Below are 22,320 nucleotides of genomic sequence, written 5' to 3' on the forward strand. Positions count from 1 at the left end.
GTATTAATGTTTACTTTCTTTATTCTTTTCTTATTTTAATATTTTTTTCATTACTTGTATTAATGTTTACTTTGTTTATTCTTTTCTTATTTTAATATTTTTTTTCATTACTTGTATTTATGTTTACTTTCTTTATTCTTTTCTTATTTTAATATTTTTTTTCATTACTTGTATTAATGTTTACTTTCTTTATTCTTTTCTTATTTTAATATTTTTTTTCATTACTTGTATTAATTTTTACTTTCTTTATTCTTTTCTTATTTTAATATTTTTTTCATTACTTGTATTAATGTTTACTCTCTTTATTCTTTTCTTATTTTAATATTTTTTTCATTACTTGTATTAATGTTTACTTTCTTTATTCTTTTCTTATTTTAATATTTCTTTTCATTACTTGTATTAATGTTTACTTTCTTTATTCTTTTCTTATTTTAATATTTTTTTATTTTATTCGTTTATTTTATTAGGGTGTCACTCCATTGACTAGTTTTTAACTATATGAGTGACTCCAAACCTAACTTTGCTAACTATAATTAAATTTTTTATTTTTTATTTTATGGTCAAATAAATGAATAAAAGAAATATTCTTTCAATTAAAATGCTGTTTTGTCATCTAATTGTTTATATGCATCATTGTTTGCCTTTTTCTGTTGTGCATCTCTTAAGAGGTGCTTTATATACTCAGTCTCATATCATCGAAAGAATACTATTCCTTGTCTCGGAATAGTATTCTTTTCGATGAAGATTGCATATAATTGAACCAATTAGAATGTATGAACTATAATGGGAAAATATTTGAAGTGTCATAGATATTGGTGCGTCATAGATATGTCATAGATATTGGTGGTCGCCCTAATAATGCTTTCTTCCCTGTTTGTACTTTGTGATTAGGGTGCATGCATATTTTTCCTTGTTTTCATCCTATTCCTAATGTGTAGCAATGATATACATATATTTTCTATGTATTGTTAAAATTTCTTAAACGATTAACTAGAGATTTTTCGTTCCAATCACCAGCTAGCCTATAACTCTTTAAGACGTTAAAATACAATATAAAATAGAGTAACAATGAAACATACTGAATTCAAGCGCTAATAAATAAATATATAACCACCAAGAAAATGTCTGTACTATTTATATGTTATTTATTCTGAACTATTGCAATACCCCATAAGTATTTTTTTATAAATAACGTAGATTAAAGGTTATTAAAAGTTTTTTTAAATTGAGCTTTACAGTGAACCCAGGGCTTTAACCATTATCATGCCACAATCAATGCGTAAAAAGATTAAAATTTCGTTTTTGAGTTGATTTTGTGGCAAAGCCTTTACATTTCCATAGGTGTTTTTATACTTGTAGGTACTTAACTAGATAAAGATTTATTATAACAAAAAAAAATTATGGGTTAATTGCGGCTTTGAATGAAAACGAAGATCAAAAATGCTAAAAAAAATCATTTTTCGCGTATTTTGAAGTATGATCTTTAGACACAGAAAAAAAATTTCTTTACCAATTTTTTTAATTTTTTTGTCTGAACAAGCCAGTAAACAATAATCAAGTAGAATACTTGTTGTAATGTATTTACTTTGCTTTTTTTTTTGAGTTTAAAAATTGCCTTCGACACCGTTTGGTCAATATTTCTAAAAGTTTAGTCAAACTTTGACATCTAATATCTAGAGAATCAATTAATATTTTTTTAAAAAATTTTGGAATTGAGCTTCTAGTATGAATAGTAACAACAAATTAAAAAATTAGTGATTTTGAAAGAGGTCACTCTAAAAATTTTATGTTTTTGGCTGTTTGTTACAGAAAGTCGCTCTTAAACTAGAAAAACCTTATTCTCGTCAAAACTTTTTCACCTTACGAGTAGTCAACAAATGGAACTCCCTCCCAGATGACGTTGTAAATGTGTCATCCTTGAGCAATTTTAAAAACAAACTAGACAATTATCTAGAAGAAGAAAAAATACTTTATCATTAGTATATAAAGCAAACATGTTGTAATTAATGTGAATGGCATTTAATAGCAGGCAATAATTTAAAATTTTTTAAAACCAGATTTAGAGAACAATCCAGAAATGTGGTTCTGAAAATATAGAGCTACAGTTCACGCAGCTTGTCCAACTATGGCTCTCCTGAATGAAATATTCAGTGATTGAACAATGTTAAGTTTTTCTGATTTTAAGTGACCATCCTATTTAACCAATTTAACGGCTCCTGATATTTTTTTTAAGCTAATATAAGGTGTATATAAAAAAGGAGTAGCGTTCGAAGAAATAGTTCGAATATGACAACAGTTTTCCATATAAAAACGAATAAAAAGTTTATAAATGTAGAAAATAGAATTAGTGCACGATTTAATGGAATAGAGCAAGATAAACAAACTTTAGCAGATGCTAACTTTACAATTAATTAGATTTATGGTTTCTATGAGATGTCAGTAGTGAAAGATAATCCGAAAAGATACAAATGTTAATTCATTGATATGAGAATATCAAAAATGTTATTATAATTATTAGCTATCGAAAGAAAGATAATTCAAACTTAGCTGCCGATAAGTTTTCAAAGTGATTATTTTTTTCATCATATTTTGACTTTAGGAAATCTTACTGCAAGTCAAATTTAAAACCATAAAATTAAATTTTAGAACTGTATCTTTATTACGAGATAACAGAAAGAGCTGCATGAGTAAAATCAAACAGGAAACAATGCAACAATATTTACTTCTACGCTAACTTATTGATGAAGAAGGACTGCAAGGCTGATTAATAGAAATTGTTTACTTAACCCTAAAGTGTTTGTATAGGGTGTTTTTATAGGAGACCTTCTACAAAGGCAGTACTCGCCTCCAGTTAAAATTTGTTTAGGATGAGTGTTTTTTATTGAAACATTTTTTTCAGGTTTTACTCAAACTAAAACCTCTAACAGGAGGGATCAATAATTCTCAAACTATTTCTTGAATTGTAATACATTCATTTCTGAAAAGCTATTTTTTAAAGTGGTTTCAGAGGGAGTTGACAGACATCTAAACTATTCTACACCTCTCTTGTAAAAATGCATCTGAACAAGCTCCTATAACACTTTAAAGTGACGTTACGTATTGTAACGCAAACGAGATTCATTACGTTGCAAGCAAAATGTCTGTTATTTTTACGTAACCGAGACGTAAGATTTTATGTAACAATACGTAACACTGTAACGTAACACTACAGCAAAATTTTACGTAACAACATCTAACATTTTGACCTATAATTGCTTTTTGTTAATTCATGTTTAAATTTATTTATATGGAGAGAGTGAGAGCTATATAGAGTAGATAAAATATGTAACTAATTAAGACGAATCTATTGTACAATAAAACAAACGATGATAATTAGCAATTTTAGAAAATATATTTTTAGTTACAAATTTCTCGACAAACGCATTGTTAAATACCATAATTCGTGAGTTGCGGTGTTTAACAAAATTGTTTTATTAACAATATTATTTATATATTTGATTATTTATGTATTTGATTATTGAAAACGCAATAACACGTTTGTCAAAACTATTGAAGTTAAAAAAAAATTTTTTTTTAAATAACCCACGTTTGTGGGATACCCCTATAACATTTTAAAGTTACGTTACGTATTGTAACGTAAACGGGATTCGTTACGTTACAAGCAAAATGTCCGTTATTTTTACGTAACCGAGACGTAACATTGTAACGTAAATCTACTTGAAAAGTGTTATGTAACAACACGTAACATTTTGACCTAATGATACGTAACTTTGAATCTATATCCATGTAATTTTTATTTCATACGTACTATAATATATGTACAGAGATATCGCTACGATATATAGAGAGCAATATATATAAAGAGAAAAAGTGAAGTCAAGTCAGACAATGTAAACAGGTATCGCACAGAAAGTGCAAGTATACACAAAATTGGGTATTGTGGTTTATCCTCCTTAGGCTAATTGCCATATTGAGGCCACATACCCGGGCCAGCGAAGACAAGTTCAGCTCACCAAAGAGCGTCATCACCAGCATCGCTGACCAAGAGTAAGTGGATTTAAGAAGAATCAAGTAAGTTTAAAGTGAAAGTTAGAAAGACAGCATAGAGTAAGCAGGATAGATATTGCACGAGGTGTTAGAATGTGCAAATCATAGTAAATAAATAAATGTCTCTTTACGTTTTTATATTAATATACACAAAATTGGCTTTTGTTAATTAATATACGACATATTTTAATTTGCATCATAAGAAAGGTTGAAATTTTATATACACTTTTGCTTGTGGGTTTATAAAAACTTGTTTGATCATTTATGGTAGTTGTAAATATTCTTTTTTTGTAAATTTGTCATAATTCTTTTTTTAAATGTTTGTCTTTTTTTAAAGTGTTTGTTGTTTTTGAGTTTTGACAGTTTACTGGTAGTTAATTCCATCGTTTAACTATCCTGTTTGAGAAGAAGTTGTACCGGATATCACACTTGTTTTGTTCTCTGGTTAAATAGTTTTGTTGTCTTGTGCCGTGATCATGTTTTTCTTGGCTTAAACTTGAATAAAAGTTTATTTTATTTAGTCCATTTTTAATTTTTAATTGCTGTATTTGGTCTCCTCTTATACGTCTTTCTTCAAGTGTTGTCTGACTAAGGCAGCGGATCCTTTCCTCGTATGTTTTACATCTAACTTCTCGGACTAGTTTAGTTGCCAATCTTTGGACTGCTTCAATTGCTTTGATGTTTTTTATTCTATTTGGATTTAATACTGAAGCACCGTACTCTAGATGCGGCCTCACCATTGACGTAAGATGCTCTATTTTAAAAGTGGTTATATTAATATATTTGAATGAGTTTTTTAGCTGACCCAATATGCGATTAGACGTTGCTATTATAGAGTTGATTTGCCGGTCCTACTTAAAGTCAGAGCTGATAATCACTCCCAAGTCTTTCTCAAATTGAACCTTTGATAACTGATGCCTATTTACCTTTGATAACTGATGCCCATTTGAGAATTAATTTTTTTTCCTGACAAAGTAACCAATTGAGACGAAGCTGTTTTACAATAAAAATAAAATAAAAGATAGTATTTGGCAACACAGAAATGGTAAACAAACAATTACTGCATTTTTAAGTTTATTTACTTAACATTTAATTAATAATTAGAGAATGTAACCTTGTTACCAATGTAACCAATTGAGACATAATGTAACTTTAAAATGTTATTGGAGAAGGCAACTTAATATAATAGAACAAGACAAAAAATAAATAAAACAATTCAATGTAAATCAACATGAACAGAATGCTTTTAGAAAAAAAACTATGAAACAACATTACCATACTATAAACTAACAACTCTCAAAAAAAAGATGCAACTGTAATGACCTAATTTGCTCCTAAACTTTATTATACTTCCAAATATTATCAGTGAAAATAAAGACACAACTATTTATAAGAAAAAACTAAAATCGTATTTAATGGTGAATGGAGAACTATTCCACCAGAAAATTCTTAAATATTAAAAATTTTAGTAATATAATAAGTTGTTGCACAGCTGAGAAAGTGTTTTGCCAACTTATGCATTATTCTGGCAAAACACAGTAGCTGTGGGTAAATTTACTTATTTAACTTAGTTTTTCAAAATAGTAAAACAATTATGTAATTTGACCAGGGAATATCCATCTTATAATTTAATAACCATTGTAAATTAATAAAAAAAATCTAAAGAAATACTCTTTCTAATTAGATTGAGTTTAAAAAAATATAGAAATAACCTTAAGAGTATATTGCATATCCTACCTTTAGGGTATATCACATATTCTACCCCTTAACATTAAAAGTTGTACTCTTTATGTGAGAACATTATACACCTAAGGTAGCAAATTACACTGACTAATTTTGGTATAATTTTTAGCCTGAAAGGTATAATTTTTAGCCTGAAAGGTATAATTTTCTACCTTAAAGAAGTAGGATATGTGATATGCCCTAAAGCTAGAAGTTAATACCTTTTTTGTGAGTAATTAGAAATTGGAATAAGCCTAAAGCATTTGTTAAATCTAAGACATGTAATGACTTCAAATCATAGTTAATTTTAGTTTTAACATAAATTGGCTGTTCAAGCCTAACTAGGTTCCATACTACTTTGTACTGTTATTATTAGATAAAATTATATAAATATTTTTCACTGGGGAGGGAGTAATTCAAACCATATTATTTTAAAAAGTTTTAATTTGATTTTAATTTATTGTAAAAATGAAATTGTTCATTTTTTCTAATTTTTTTTAGTTATTTATTATTAATTCTGTTTCAATTTTATTTATTTTTAAATCAGTTCTTTTAAAAGAATATGTATTTTAAAACTTTTTATTTGTTCAGTATGCGACCTTCAACCAGGAATCTCAAAATGTGACCTCCAAGGAGTTTCAGAATGTGACCTTCAACGAAGAGTTTCAGTCATCATTGATTCTACTGCTGAGATTTCAAACAAAGATTTTGATATTCAGATTGAAATTGTTAAATTACTTTTTCCAAAATTTAATATTGGTAGATTTTTGTTTAGTGCTCAGGTGTATTATGATAAATGTTCAGAATTACCATCAGCATATGAAGAAGGTTTTTATAATATACAAACAGATTTTCAATCCAGAATTAGTTTGTTGCAATATCGTAAATCAGACGCTAAGTTCAATCTAAATTGCTCTCTTCAAATTTATGAAAATATCGAAAACTTGTTATCTGTAAGTTCATCAGAAAATTTCGGAATAATTTTAACTAAGCTTATAAAAATTCCTGAAAGTGCAACGTATGATGGTATCTACTACACTGCTCTACTTTATAAATCACCAAGAGAACCCTTTTTAAGACAGATCTCAAAAAAATCATCTGATATTCCAGTTCTTATTACAGAGTTAATGGACAGTATTTGCCCTAAAACTAGTACAGATTTAATAAAAAGAATGGAAGTTTTTTCTACAACAGTTCCACAGCAAGAATTTTCAGAATTGGAATTAGCTAAAAGCACTATTAATTTGAAAGCTGAATCTTTATTCAGACACTATGATACTTTGACATCTACATTTAAAGAAAATAAACATTTTGAAGCAACCTCAATCCTCAAAAATTCTTTTGAAAAAAGAATTCCATATTCAATTAATACACACTCAGTTTTAGAATTCAATTCAACTGAAAATTTTTTGCTAAATTATTCATTATTTTCTAATTTTTCTTCTTACCTACAACCAGCTAGCACAATGTTAGATTGGCCTTTATTAACCACAATGTTGGATTCATCATTTTTAAACAGTGTTTATGAAAAAACACAAATTAATAAAACAAATAACCAAGATCTGTTTGAAACAATAAAAAACTTGTATCAAACAATTTTTAAACCCTCAACAATAATTCAGTTCAAACATATTTTGGCAACTAGTTTATATCCAAGCACCTCAAAAAATGTGGAAAGTAAAAACCAGACTGATTTGCTTTCTTTAAATACTGATTTTCAAAGATACAACAAATTAGTTACTCAAACCATGTATAAACAAACTGTTAATACTAGTGAAATAATTACTAATAATTATAGTAGCACTATGGTTCATGAGGTTGACAGTCATATTGATTTATCTTCTTTCCAAATGTATGCATCAACTTACTCTCAAATGTTTACATCAACTCTCGATCAAATATATAAATCTGGCTTCTCTCATTCACCAAGCTTCTCTCAAATATTTGCAAAACATTCTTATATTCAAAATACTAAAAATATCGAGACACCTTCTTTTACTAATTCAAAAATTTTAATGACTATAAATAGCCCACAGGTGATCTTCTCTCAGATGTACACAGAATATTTTGGTACTAAAAATATTGATAATAAAAAAACACCTGTGCTTACCAGTTTTTCATTTTTTTCAAGTAGTTTTGTAAGTTCAAATGTCTTAAACTCATCCTTTTCTCATACAATATTTTCTGATGATAAAAATATCGAAAGTTCAAAAACAGTTTTGTTTACAAGTTTTATTATGTATTCAAGTGTTTTACTAAACTCTGAAACCACACCCATAATTCAAAGCGTTCCTGAGTTGCTTCAGATTTCCCCAATAAAACATGTTAGTACACTGGATAAAAGTTTGATTCAAAACATAAACAGTTTTTTGTTGCCTATTACTTCAACAGTAAATCTTTCTTTTTCTACAAAAAAAGATGTCTTTTCTCAAGATTTTTCAACTAGAAGAAATCAATCATACACGAATAAATTATGTACTACAAAGTCCACTATTAATTTGACAGGTAATTTTTATTTATTTTGTCATAAATATGTTTAATTTTATAATATTTATAATTTATGCTAAAACAATTTTGTAATTGTAAATAGATAAATTTGTGATAGTGTACTATATAAGTGTAGTTTGTTATAGTGTAAATTTGTTATAATGTACTGTTATCATAATTATTATTATTATTGATAATATTATTACTATTGGGATATTAGATTTAATAACAAACTGATTTCTTATTGTTACATGATGATAACAGTTGAAAGATAAAGCTCAAACTCAGGGTTTAAGCTAGGGCAGGCTATCATAACGCCAATCCTAACTCTTACTTTTTCCTGCACTCCCTTCATGTTCTCCTTACTTAAGCCAGTCTCTGCATGTTTTCCCTTTTAAGTCTGTTGATGTATGTACACTCCCTGCATGCTCTCATTGATATATGCATTGTAAAACATGGCGGAATAAAATAACATTTCAAGCAGTAATATACTGAAGGCAAAATGACAAAAAAAGACAAGTAAAAAGAAAATTTTGTTAGAATATAATTTACACTTCAACTTTACCAATACAGATTTTTAGTTCTAATTTTATGATTCTACTATCTATATATAGTTAATATATATGTTATGTATAGTTAAAACTAAGAAATTATAAAAAATTATTAATTCTATTGAATATAAATATTGTTTGTTATAAAATGAATAAGTATGGCTCCCCGCCCCATCTACAAATATGTATTCTTAACTTACAAAATTTTGAAAATTCAGCTTTAAGATTCATGTTTTTTTTTCGTTTTTTTTTTTTTCATTACTACTTTATATCATCTGTATGCTGTTACTTTGTTACACCATCTACTTTTATTGAAACAAACTCTTTCCAGGACCTCCCGTTAATATTTATCACATTATTAAAAATTAAAAACCTCTGCAATTACCTCTTTGTTGATTTGTCTTACTAGATATTTTAGAAAGTTTTTTTAATATTTAGCTTTCTTTTTTTAATTTGTGTTACTGAATTTTCACTTGAGAGTATGAGAAAGATTTTTTCATATTTTGACATGGTTTGAGTCATAATTTATCTTTTTTCAAATATTTGGTTAAAGCAGTTTCACTTTCACTGCTGCTATTTAACCAAATAACCTTTATGTAACAGCTTTTATTTTATTGGTTTTCCGTATTTTTCACTTGATTTTTTTTGAATAAAACTAAAGAGGTGAGTATGCAGTTAGGCTGTAAACTTTAATGTCTTTTTCTTGGAGTGCTTCTGTATCACAGTGTTTGCAAATTAGTTTTTTTGGTAACTAGTGCAGATTTTTTGACAAAGAATTAAACCAAGTTTTTTTGGCATCTAAAAGATTAGTAAACAATTACTAAACATTGTTTGAAATTCATTTATTACTAAACATTGTTTGAAATTCATTTATTACTAAACATTGTTTGAAATTCATTTATTACTAAACATTGTTTGAAATTCATTTATTACTAAACATTGTTTGAAATTCATTTATTACTAAACATTGTTTGAAATTCATTTATTACTAAACATTGTTTGAAATTCATTTATTACTAAACATTGTTTGAAATTCATTTATTACTAAACATTGTTTGAAATTCATTTATTACTAAACATTGTTTGAAATTCATTTATTACTAAACATTGTTTGAAATTCATTTATTACTAAACATTGTTTGAAATTCATTTATTACTAAACATTGTTTGAAATTCATTTATTACTAAACATTGTTTGAAATTCATTTATTACTAAACATTGTTTGAAATTCATTTATTACTAAACATTGTTTGAAATTCATTTATTACTAAACATTGTTTGAAATTCATTTATTACTAAACATTGTTTGAAATTCATTTATTACTAAACATTGTTTGAAATTCATTTATTACTAAACATTGTTTGAAATTCATTTATTACTAAACATTGTTTGAAATTCATTTATTACTAAACATTGTTTGAAATTCATTTATTACTAAACATTGTTTGAAATTCATTTATTACTAAACATTGTTTGAAATTCATTTATTACTAAACATTGTTTGAAATTCATTTATTACTAAACATTGTTTGAAATTCATTTATTACTAAACATTGTTTGAAATTCATTTATTACTAAACATTGTTTGAAATTCATTTATTAGCGAAGGTATTAGGTAAATCTTAAAACTGACTATAAACTTTTTTGTTATAAAAATGTTGATGATTGCAAACAACTTTATTGGAATGTTTACAAATAACTTCTGTGGACTTTAATTTTTAAAGACAGAAGCTCTTGGTTTTGTTTATAAAATTTTTAAAACATTAACTATATTTAGATTTGCTAAATTTAATAAGATAGCACTGTTCATTCAGTACCAGTACAACATGGAGGTATAGGTGTAAGCTAGCATAGTTTCAGGTGGGAGGTAGGTGTGGGAGTATGTTGGAAATAAAGACAATGAACAAATTTAGGTCTAGAACACTACCCTGATATAATGTGTCTTTAATATATTTTTAATTAGTGGAGTGATTTCTTTTTAATATTTGGCAATACTTAGATAAGCAAGTTGTGATCCAGGATGTGAGCCAACCAGGTAGAATATTCATTAACTTTAGTAGTAACTTGTCATGATCAACAAATTCAAATGCATTTGCAAAATCAAAGAGTATTACAAATATTGATATGTTATTATCTTTAGTATAACCTAGTCCTCCATAAGTTGAATTGTATTACATCATCTGTTGTACTTCAGCTTGGAAGGAAACTAGATTCTATGTTTGAGACCCAGATGTGCTTGCCGCGATGCTGGATAAATTTGGTGATAATTCATTTAATTATTTTACATAATCCAGAAGTTCTTGCAAATGGCTGATTTTTGAATGAGTCATTTGGTGAGAGTGGTTAGTGATTTTAGAAATTATTTTTCATTTTTCTAGGTAGTCTTGCTTGATCATTAATGAAAAACAAGAGGTTAGGTTCTTTTTTATTGCTTTAGGCATCATCCAAGGTTTGAGGTTGACAAGCATTGTTGTTCTTAGTTGTCAGAAAGAAAAATCTTGAATAAAGAATATAGATGGCTTACATTTCATATAGTCAGCTAAGGTTTCAACATTAGCTTATCTTGTTAATCTAATAGTGTCAGGAGTTCAACAACTTAAGGTGAAATTACCAAAGCTGGGTATTGTATACATAGTGTTTTGAAGTATTACTTATAATAATGTTAAAATAAACTGATTTCTGAGTAAGTTTTGCTCTATGCTTATTCAAAAGCATTAGAGTCGAAATTCCTAAATAGAAAAAAATTAAGCAATGAGTATTTACTGTATCTAAGTTTTCTTTTTGTTACATTGAAGCTTTTTAATGTCTAATTTAAGTTATTTTTAAATATAAATTTTATTTAAATGTCTTAAATGTTTAATACCTTTGCAGTCTAACATTTGGATTTAATGTAATTGTTTTTAATATTATTGAAGTTAAATGTCACTGGAATATTTGACATAATGTTAATATTTTATGCATAAAAGTGAACTTTATAGGTAAAAAATGATTACAATAATATTAAAACAAATAAGATTCAGTTTGCTACAATATGAACTTTTTTTTTTTTTAACTACAATATTTAGCAAGCTCTTCAGTCATGTTAGAAAAAATTGTCTGGAAAAATGTATTCATAAAGAGTAAGTATTTTATTTTAAGTACTCATAAAATGTATTCATAAGTATTTTTAAGTATTTTTGTTAATATGTTTTGTTTATGTTTGCTTTCATCATTTAATAAAATTCGATTTTTATTTAAAGTATTTTTAATTTAATTTATAATTAATGTTATAGAAATCAATGATTTCATAGAAAGAAAGGCCACAATTTTGCAGCTACAAGATCAAGATTGGATCCATGTAAATTAACAGTTAATTAACAAATTGTGATGTTGTTTTTTTAAGTTTAATGCTAATGTTTCCTTGTGTGATTTGGATGGTTGTCTGTTTTCCTTTTTTTTTTTTTTTTGAATTAAAAATAATTTTTGTAACCTGTTTTGTAGATCAACTATTTTAGTGTGATGCTACCACTAGGAGACTATTCAGGGTTTACAACCTTATTATTCCCTAACCCGCAATTATACTGGAAGTTTTTTAGGAGTGTTTTTCTTCTTATAGAAGAATTGACTTCACAATGGCTCAGAAGCTTCCCCACAACACAAAATATTCAAGTACATTCAACAAATGTTGCAAATGTTCTAGCTCATTCTATGAACGTTCATTCATTTTGAACTTTCTTGAACGTTCACAATGTTTGTTGAACAATTTGTGTTAGCTGGGTCACTTCCCTTTTATATTTTTTTGCCCAATATGTTATTTTATATATAACAATTTAGTGATTGAAGTAGATAACTGTAACAAATTACTGTTTATTTATTTTTTTGGTTTGCTTTCTCTATATATATTTAGTCTACTTTACTTACATATTTATTATATTATGTAATAATATAATAAATATGTTAATAAAGTATATAATATTATATATAGTATTATAATATAGTAGTAAAATAAATATTTACATATATATTATATTATTATATTGCATATATTTACTTTAACTTTTAATATTTTGTGTGTCTATTACTATTTTTTTGATGCCAAGTAGATCAGTGATAACATGATGAGCTGTTTTCAAATGATTACATAAAGTTAAGATCGTCATAATAAAAACAAAAATTTGGCACAATATTTTATTTGTGAATTCTTTACGTAATTGTAATTGTGTTAACAACTCCAATAAAAACCTTAAAAGTTTTAATACTGTGTTCCATAAATTCTTTATATATTCTTTATGTTTGTTAAATTAATTCTTGAAATATTATTTATAAAATAATATTCTTTTTTAAGTTTTTTTAGTTTTAGCTTTCATTATAATATTCATGTCAATTAAAAATGAATTTATAAATATTCAATAATACTGATCAATTTTAGGAATTTGTTAAGAATGCTTCAACAATACTTACAGATGTTGGAAGTTTTAATAATACAGAGGTAAATAACAATTTTTTAATTTTAACTCAAGTTTTTTTTAAAAATACAATGGTAAATAATTTTTTTTATTTAAACTTCAGTTGTTTTTTTCAATAATACAAGGGCAAATAACAATTTTTTTAATTTAAACTCAAAGTTTTTCAAGAATACAGGGGTAAATTTTTTTATTTAAACTTATTGTATTCATTCTGTACACTCAAAAAATAACTTTTTTTGAGTATATAAAATTTATTAAAACTTTAAAATAATTGCTTTTTTACTATCATTTTATTGTGATTTATTTTGTAACAGTTTTATTATAACACTATTTTACATCTGATAACAATCTATTCTATTCAGATCTAAATACATCAAAAAAGTATCGAAAATACTAGGCTACTGTTAATTATGTATTATATGGAATGACTTCTAAAAAAATTTTAATCATGTTATTTTGATTTCTTAATTTGCTATACAATAAATTCGAGTTAACCAAAGTAATTTGCTAAAATCGGACAAAAAAAATTAAAATTTAATAGTAATCAAATAAACAATTTTAAGGGACTAAATGAAACTGTTTGAGATTTACCGGGAACTAACTCTTATTAGACTAGATTAAAGGTGACGGTTTTATTGGACACATTAATTAAAGGGGTTCATTGTAAAAGCCTTATTTGCATTTAATTATTTTGACATACAATTACCTTTTATCCATACATAATGCTGTGGATTTGATCATCTTAATCTGGAATTGAATAATTATTACAAATTATAATCAATGATTTTTTTTAATATGTAGAAAACGTTAATTTTTTTTTTTTAATTTCTTAGTTTTAACCCTTTCACTCCTGGTGATCTGCACTGCAGTGCAAAAAAATATTTCCTGGTGAGATTCACCACTGTACTTATCAACAGTTCAGTATTATATAAAGTTTTATTGTGAGTCAGTCAGGAACTAAATAAAATGGTTGATTCAGGAATAAAAAAAGCTCTCTTCAGGAATAAAAAAAGCATTTTTCCTTCTAGAAATGCAGAGATTCCAAAAATGTCTAGTGTCAGTGGTCATGCAAAAAAAGTAATTATAATAATACTGAATTTGAATTGTTTAATGACTTGTTTTGATGACTGATGGTCTTGTTTTGTAATTTATCATGTAAAAGTGAACTAAGCTAGTTTATCATGTAAAGTGAACTAGGCTAATTTATTTTGTAGAAGTGAGCTAAGCCAATTTATCATGTAGAAGTGAACTAAACTAATTTATCATGTAGAAGTGAACTTAACTAATTTATCATGTAGATATGAACTGATCTAATATATCATGTAGAAGTGAACTAAACTAATTTATCATGTAGAAGTGAACTTAACTAATTTATCATGTAGATATGAACTGATCTAATATATCATGTAGAAGTGAACTAAACTAATTTATCATGTAGAAGTGAACTTAACTAATTTATCATGTAGATATGAACTGATCTAATATATCATGTAGAAGTGAACTTAACTAATTTATCATGTAGATATGAACTGATCTAATATATCATGTAGAAGTGAACTAAACTAGTTTATCATGTAGATATGAACTAAGCTAATTTTTACTGAGGAATTATTTGTTTAAATTTGCATGCCATTTATTCTGTGATTTATTAATACAGTAAAAATTCAAAATGAAAAAAAAAAGAAAAGATTTTTGTAAAGAATAAACATTAACATAAAAAAAAGAGTTCAAAATGAAAAGATTACCATATTATAACAAGTTAATTAAACACAGTCAAAAAGAGAGCATTTTTACTCTAGAAACTTGGTTTTATTTTTTTGACTCTAGGAACTTGGTTTTAATTGGCAATAAATGGGTTAATTGATTATTTTAGATTACTACTGAATCAAATGAGTTGATTGAATATATTGAAAATGTTTTGATGTCAATAGGAACCAATATTCCTATAGGAAGCAATTTGACTTACGAAACAAGTGAAATAGGTAGTTTTACTATTTTTGCCAAATTATTTGTTTAAAATAATAGTTTATAATTTTTTTAATGTTGTATCTGAAGATTTTGAGTAGTGTTTGATAGAAACTTTTCCTCAAAAGTACCAAAATATTATTTAATTTTAGCATTTGAGATAAGCTTAGTGAAACCTGCTCTATTCACAGGATACATCTTTAAGAGGAAAAATGAAACTCTTCAATTGCCTTATGATCTTTTCCATAATTTATCAGCAGGTTTTTTTATTTAATGAAACTTTTTATTTTCCACAATGTTAATAATTTTACTTATAGAAAATAAGTATTTATAAAAATCTTTTTTAAAGCATTTCATAAATATTATTACAGAAATCTTTATGGTAATTAGTTTTCAGAGAATATTTTTAATTTTATAAGTAAACATTAACTCTTACAAAAGTTCCATTTTAGATAAAATAGTAATTGTAGCTATGACATACAAACGACTCCCATCCATGATTACCAAAAGGTACAACAAATATCTTTTAGATAATTTTTTGCTACATTAAAATACTTTTTTTTTTTGCTACATTAAATTCCTGGGTTTTTTTTTGCTAAATTAAACTCCATTTTTTTGCTATATTAAATTGTATTAGAGTATTTTATAATTTTTGAATAAGTTGCAAAAAATTTACAATTTTTTTGAAGAGAAAACATCTGGTATAATGAGCAAGTAATCTCAATATCCACGAGCACTCTTGTTAGAACACCTTTTAAAACACCATTGTTTTATAAACTGCAGATTGAAGGGAAAAAATGGACAGACTTTCTCTGTGTTTATTGGAACAAAAGGTATATTTCATATTTATGTTTTTAGAGTAAAAAACTGTATGAAGTGGTTTGTAAGCAAAATTTTTTTTTTCTATTCTCATTCCCTAACTGTTCATTAAGTTACCTTGAGACTAGACCACTTACATGAAATAAGTTTATGTTAAATGTTTAACAATCTATTTTGTCAACTCTAATAAATTATAAATAACTTTTAGAAAATAATTTTACAGTAATTGTTGCAGTGCACAAGTTCATATAAAAAAATGTTATAATTTATGTATTAAAATTAACATATCTTATCAATAAATGTTTATATAATTTGATAAGATATGTGAATATGTGTACCAACAATATGAGTACTAACCAAACAATTTTTGCATAACTCATGTAAATTTGTTACATATCTTACCAACCAGGCCTTTTCTAAATTAAAAAAGTTTTTTTTATGCCTTTATTTTCAAATTTTTTTAATTTCTTATTAAAATCTTTTTTCTTTTTTAGTTTACGGTTGTTGTTTTTTTTAACTTTTTCTAGTTTAGTATGTTTTTTTTAGAGCATTTTAAAAATAGGTCAATTAACAAAACATGCAAAGAGCCATTGTCAGGTTTTCAGAACAAAATATTATATGTGTGGTCAGAAAAGGCACGCAACTGCATGTGTTTTGTCAGAAGGCCTGTCAACCAAACAATTTTTACATAACTTAATTAAATATGTTCAAATATCTTACTAACCAAACAATTTTTGCATAACTTATGTAAATATGTTTGCATATCTTACCAAACAAGGTTACATAATGTTCACATATCTTACCAAACTAAAATTAACTTAAACATACACTAGGTTCACATAATGTTTAAATGAATATAAAAAAGTTTAAAATTAATTCCACCAATCAGAGTTTTTTTATTTTGTAAATTTTAACATTTAATACTTTTTCTGATTATTTCTTGATTGACCAAAAAGTATGATTTTAGTCTCTGATTTTAAGGCGTCTGTGCCCTCTGTACCAGTTTTTCTCCCAGTAGTTTTTTTTTTAACTATATATTTATTTACATATTTATTTTGTAAATGTATGCTATATTTTTAAAATGAACTTGTTATTTTAATTTTAAAATAACCTTTTTTTAAAGTGACTGGAGTTCAAATGGTTGTGAATTATCTCAAATTAACCGTACACTTGTTAGTTGTCAATGTAATCACATGACATCATTTTCTATTTTGCTACAAATCAAAAGTCATGAGGTTTTCTTTTTTAATTTTTTTTTTGTTCTTTTTTTTCTTCTTAGTTGATTTAGGATTGCTACTAATATTTTGTGATGATTTAGGTTTCTAAAACAAATCAAATTATTTTGAGTATGTGATGATTTAGGTTTCAAAAACAAATCAATTTATTTTGAGTATGATTACTTATATTGGTTGTGGAGCTTCCATTATTGGTTGTTTGTCTCTTATACTCATATACTTGATGTGTGGGTAAAAAATATTTATGTAAATTTTTTTATAAAATAATTTTATTTTGTATTAAATAATTATTCCTGATTCATTCAATTTTTTTTTTCTTCTTATATTTTATACTTTATTTTCTTAAAACTTATTGAAAACATGAAACTTAAGTGTATTTAAATTACTTTAGTCGATTAGCTATAATTGATCGAAACATTGTGCACATTAATCTTGCTATTGCCATTACACTATCTAACAGTTTGTTTTTAACTGCAGATTCTGTTTTTAAGTACAAGGTATGTACATTTTTAAGTACAAGGTATGTACATTTTTTTATGTAAATAAAAAAATCTAATTATATAATAAGTTTAAGTTCTTAAATATTTTAAAAATAAAATTACAGAAAGATTGCTAAATATTATATATAAAAAAAGAAAGAATTACTGCATAACAGAAAGATTGCTATATAACAGAAAGATTACTGCATAACAGAAAGATCGCTATATAACAGAAAGATTACTGCATAACAGAAAGATTACTGTATAACAGTAATCTTTCTATTATACAGTAATCTTTTTTTATCTTAATATATAACAGTAATCTTAATGTTATGCAGTAAGGTACGAAAAGATTACTGTTATACAGAAATCCTACTATTATACAGTATTCTTACTATTTTACAGTAATCTTACTGTTATACGGTAATCTTACTGTATAATAGTAATCTTTCTGTATCTTACTGTATAACAGTAAGGTTACTGTATAACAGTAAGATTGTCCTATAGCACAAAAGATTAAATAAAATATTGAGTAGTTTGTCCAATATTTAAATAGAGTTTTTGTAAATGAAGGTGAAATTAAGAAAGTGATTTTATTGATGACAGTTTTAGTATTATATAGATGATTATACTATTTATAAAATGAAAACAAATAAAAATGCAGATGAATAGAAATCAAGTTGAGAATTATTAAAAGTTATTTAAATAATTTTCAGAGTTTTAAATAATTACTTGAATAGTTATTTATTATGTAATTATTACTTCTTAAAGACTTAATTGGGGCTCGTGTCCTCCACATTTATGGGAGCTAGTGTATTCCACATAACATGAGTATATTATTTTTTATTAAAAAATAGTATTTTTTCACCCATAAATCATTTCATGAACATCCAAAAAGTTACTCATATTAAATTGTTAAAATGATTTTGTGTATTTTAAAATGCAATAGTTTTTTCTTAACCTGTAAAATATCCAAGTTGGCATTGTTTAAAATGTTAAAAAATTAGTTTCATTTTTAAAATATATGTTATATTTTTAGAGCATATGTTTGGCTGTTTCACTTGCTTTATTGTACAGTTTTTTAGCAACATTTTTTTGGATGCTGGTTGAAGGAATTCATGTTTATCTTATGGTAGTTATAGTATTTAAAAGTGCTAGAAGGTTGACAGTCTACATGATAATTGGATGGGGTAATGAAGTTTTTTATTTTATGTGTTTAGTAAAAGTACCTTTTAATAGAAACATTTTTGATTTTGTTTCTTTATTATCAGGTATCAATTTTTTACTTCTAAAGAATAAAATTATTTATTTACAAAAGAATTTATTATTTTATATCTCATACTAGCCTCTGATTAAGCTTGATTTTGGGTTACATACAGAATGGACTTACATATCAATTTGTTTGCAAACTCTATTTTTGCACTGCCTAACATCTTATTTTCTTTTGGACTACTTCTATTTTGTCTGTTACCAATTACTTATTATAAGATATACATCCTATTGCTAAATAACTTTGTTATTGTACTTTGCTAGCATTCTTTTTTGTTATTCTAACAAAAAATATTGCTTTCAGTTTGACATCTTACATTAACTGTTACTGACATTATCTTTCTGTTTAATTTTTAAAAAATCTTAAAGTATTTTTGTTCAAATAGTGAACTTAGTTTTATTTGTTTTATTTTTTATTATCTGGTTTATTTATCTATTAGTTACAGACAATATTTATTTATTGAATATATTTAGGCAGCTTTATTTGTTATTGCTTTTTTTTTTACTAGTTTTTATTTTGCACTGGATTTTTATTTTTTTTAGTTTTTAAATCTCACTATATTTTAGTTTTAGTTTTTATAACCATTTTCTATTATTTTATAATAACTGTATTTATAATAACATTATAAAAAATCTGAATGATTCAATAAGCCTTCAAAATGATATAAATAATATAATGGTATGGTCATCTTTCTGACTCACAAAATTTAATTATGAAAAATGCAAAGTTATGCATATCGGGAAGAAAAAAAGTCCAAATTCTACATTTATAATGACTGATTTTGATTGCAATTAGAATTATACATTATGTAACACAGAATTTGAACGTGATTTAGGTATAATGATTTAGGTATAATGGTTCAATCGGATTCAATGGTTCAATCGGATGGCATAAAAAGGCACTCACAAGTTGTAAATTTAATTAAGGAGTATCTATAAATTAATTTTGTTCCAGTTTTGTTGTTAAAAATGATAACTGGTTACGAATTTGTGCAAGCAATTTACAGAGTCTATGGTTACTTGATTATTTTTAGTTCAATTTTTAGCCTATTGAGGCAACTGAATAATACCGCTCCACAAAAGTTTCTTTTTGTAAAATAACTTATGTAGTGGTCAAATTGTAATTTAAAAAAATTTGATTTATCAATTTTTGATTTCTTATTTATGTTTAACAAATTTTAATAGTTTTTTAATCGCACACATAGTTTTTTTTTTCAATCGCACACACAGAGATTTTTTTTTCAATCGCACACAGATTTTTTTTTCAATCGCACGCACAGAGATTTTGGGCATAAGATTAATTTAATATTTATTTATTTAAAACTGCAAGAATTTTCACATATTTGAATTAAAGTTATTTTAGGTATTTTTAAATCATTGTGGACTCTAGATTAAATCAGTCTGGACTCTAGATTAGGTTGTTTTTTTCCAAACACATTTTAATTATATTTTTGCAGAGGAGAGTGCCCCATTAAATTTTATTTATAGTATTCGGCCCTGTCTTAATAAACAGAAATTTCAAGATTCATTTTAGCAGCCGTAGCGCAGTGATTAGCGCGCCTCTGAAACTAGAGATGCGTGGTTCAACGCCACCTCTGGGCAAGCTTAACAACATGGGTTAGGAAGGAGGCGTGAACTTCCTTTCAAATGCTCTTCCGCAGTGCTCTGTGATAAGACCGTGCAAGGACTTCTTGGGGCACCTAAAATAACTTATTAAAAAAAATTATAAATATCAAATCAGCCCTTTAAACTGTGCCCTAGCCTTATCTGGCACTGGTTTTTTTCATTAGTTTATTAATGTTTTTATGCAATATTCATGTTTTTAATTAATTTATCACTTTGGTAAACGTTTTCTTTTAAAGCAGTTTTATGTGAATTTAAAATAAAATAAAAAATTTTAGCTTTACAAATTTACAAACTTTAAAATTTTTATCTTTACAGTATTACCAGCATTAATTGTTGCACTAGCTGGTGTCAAGTTTCACAAACAGCTTGTTCGTCAAGACTTTTGTTGGTTGTCAACAGAAAACCACATGATATGGTTTTTTGCTGCACCTTCTTTGTTGATAATGATTATAAATTGTGTGATTCTAACATCAACGTTAAAAGCATCTTTAAAAATGACTGTTGAGCCCGGTGAGTTTAAAAGACTTAGGAAAATGGCGCGACTAACTTTATTACTAATGCCAATATTTGGGTTAACATGGGTTTTTGGTTTATTAGCTATCAACCAACAAACTATTATATTCCAGTACATTTTTACTGCAATTAATTCATTTCAAGGTCTGTTCATCTTCATATGCTACTGTTTATTGAACAACGAAGTTAAAAGAGAGTATGTACAAGTTAAACAAAGATCAATTAATTATCTTTCCTCAAAATCTACTGGTACAACAGATGTAGGGTTTTCTTCTAACATTCATCCTCATCAGCGATGGCGTTTCAAAGACGCGCTGTCCGTCAGCGATTCAACATCAGTTAAATTGACAAAATTTAAATCAATTCAATCGACACCTTACTACCAAGAATGTAAGGATACTGATATACCAGAGAGTATCACGGAAGCACTTTACAAAAAGTCAAAAAACTATTCTATTGAACTATTAAAGTTATCGCAAAATGACGACCGGGTTTCTGTCGATAGCAACGATCCTATTTTGTCATTGAGTGCTTGCAAAACAGTTGGCTCTTTACAAAATGAACCTTTAGAAATAAATAATAAATCAATGAGACAAAAAACGTTTTATTCAGTTATGAAAGCATATCAATTCTAAGGTTTATGAAGAAGAATTAATTTACGTTTACATAAATACTTTTTAAGCATAAGCTTTTGCTGGAATTTTTTATTATATTTAATTATACTGAAAATTTTACTAAGAAACATAATAAAAACAGTCAAAAGTTTCAGAGCCTCAATCCCTTGCGGAGCCTTAATCGCTTGCGGAGCCTTAAGTTAAATTAAAAGTAGAAAAGCTCATTAAGTTTAGGAAAATTGCCGCGTTAAAGAGCTTAAGATCTCCTTCAGTTTTTAAAAAAAAGTTTAGCGTTGCGTAGTTTATGGACTTATGATCTCTTTTCCATTTTTTTGAGAAAAATTAAATTAAATACTAAACTTATTTTCACTACTTTTTTTTAATTTTCATGAATAAATACAATTTTAATCATAAATGTAAAATCAAATAAGCATCATTATTACTTTCTGTTACAATCAATTCACAACATGTTTGCGCATGCCAACCGAATGCATCATACATTTTCGTGTTTTTAAAAATAAAAAGCACGTGACTAAAATAGACAAA

The 22,320-nt window shown here is 26.1% G+C and overlaps 1 protein-coding gene across 5 annotated transcripts in view; it reads left to right on the top strand.

Moving 5' to 3' along the window:
• The window catches only part of LOC100198758 (latrophilin Cirl), a 60,376-nt gene extending 38,451 nt beyond the window's left edge, over positions 1-21,925 (top strand). For 2 of the 5 annotated variants that reach the window (XM_065813320.1, XM_065813321.1), the window contains exons 2-14: positions 6,361-8,274; positions 11,875-11,928; positions 12,082-12,146; positions 13,218-13,277; positions 15,128-15,236; positions 15,372-15,479; positions 15,672-15,729; positions 15,909-16,052; positions 17,162-17,273; positions 17,401-17,504; positions 17,665-17,770; positions 18,792-18,942; positions 20,963-21,925. In XM_065813320.1, the coding sequence (XP_065669392.1) occupies positions 6,361-8,274; positions 11,875-11,928; positions 12,082-12,146; positions 13,218-13,277; positions 15,128-15,236; positions 15,372-15,479; positions 15,672-15,729; positions 15,909-16,052; positions 17,162-17,273; positions 17,401-17,504; positions 17,665-17,770; positions 18,792-18,942; positions 20,963-21,795 (3,818 nt within the window). In that variant the 3' untranslated portion in view covers positions 21,796-21,925. Of the gene's footprint in view, positions 1-3,638; positions 5,093-6,360; positions 8,275-11,874; positions 11,929-12,081; positions 12,147-13,217; positions 13,278-15,127; positions 15,237-15,371; positions 15,480-15,671; positions 15,730-15,908; positions 16,053-17,161; positions 17,274-17,400; positions 17,505-17,664; positions 17,771-18,791; positions 18,943-20,962 lie in introns of those variants that run through there. The other 3 variants (XM_065813322.1, XM_065813323.1, XM_065813324.1) reach the window with 3 other exon arrangements.
• Positions 21,926-22,320: the final 395 nt, after the last annotated feature.

Source organism: Hydra vulgaris, chromosome 12 (assembly GCF_038396675.1).
Source record: "Hydra vulgaris chromosome 12, alternate assembly HydraT2T_AEP".
Taxonomy (NCBI): Eukaryota; Metazoa; Cnidaria; class Hydrozoa; order Anthoathecata; family Hydridae; genus Hydra; species Hydra vulgaris.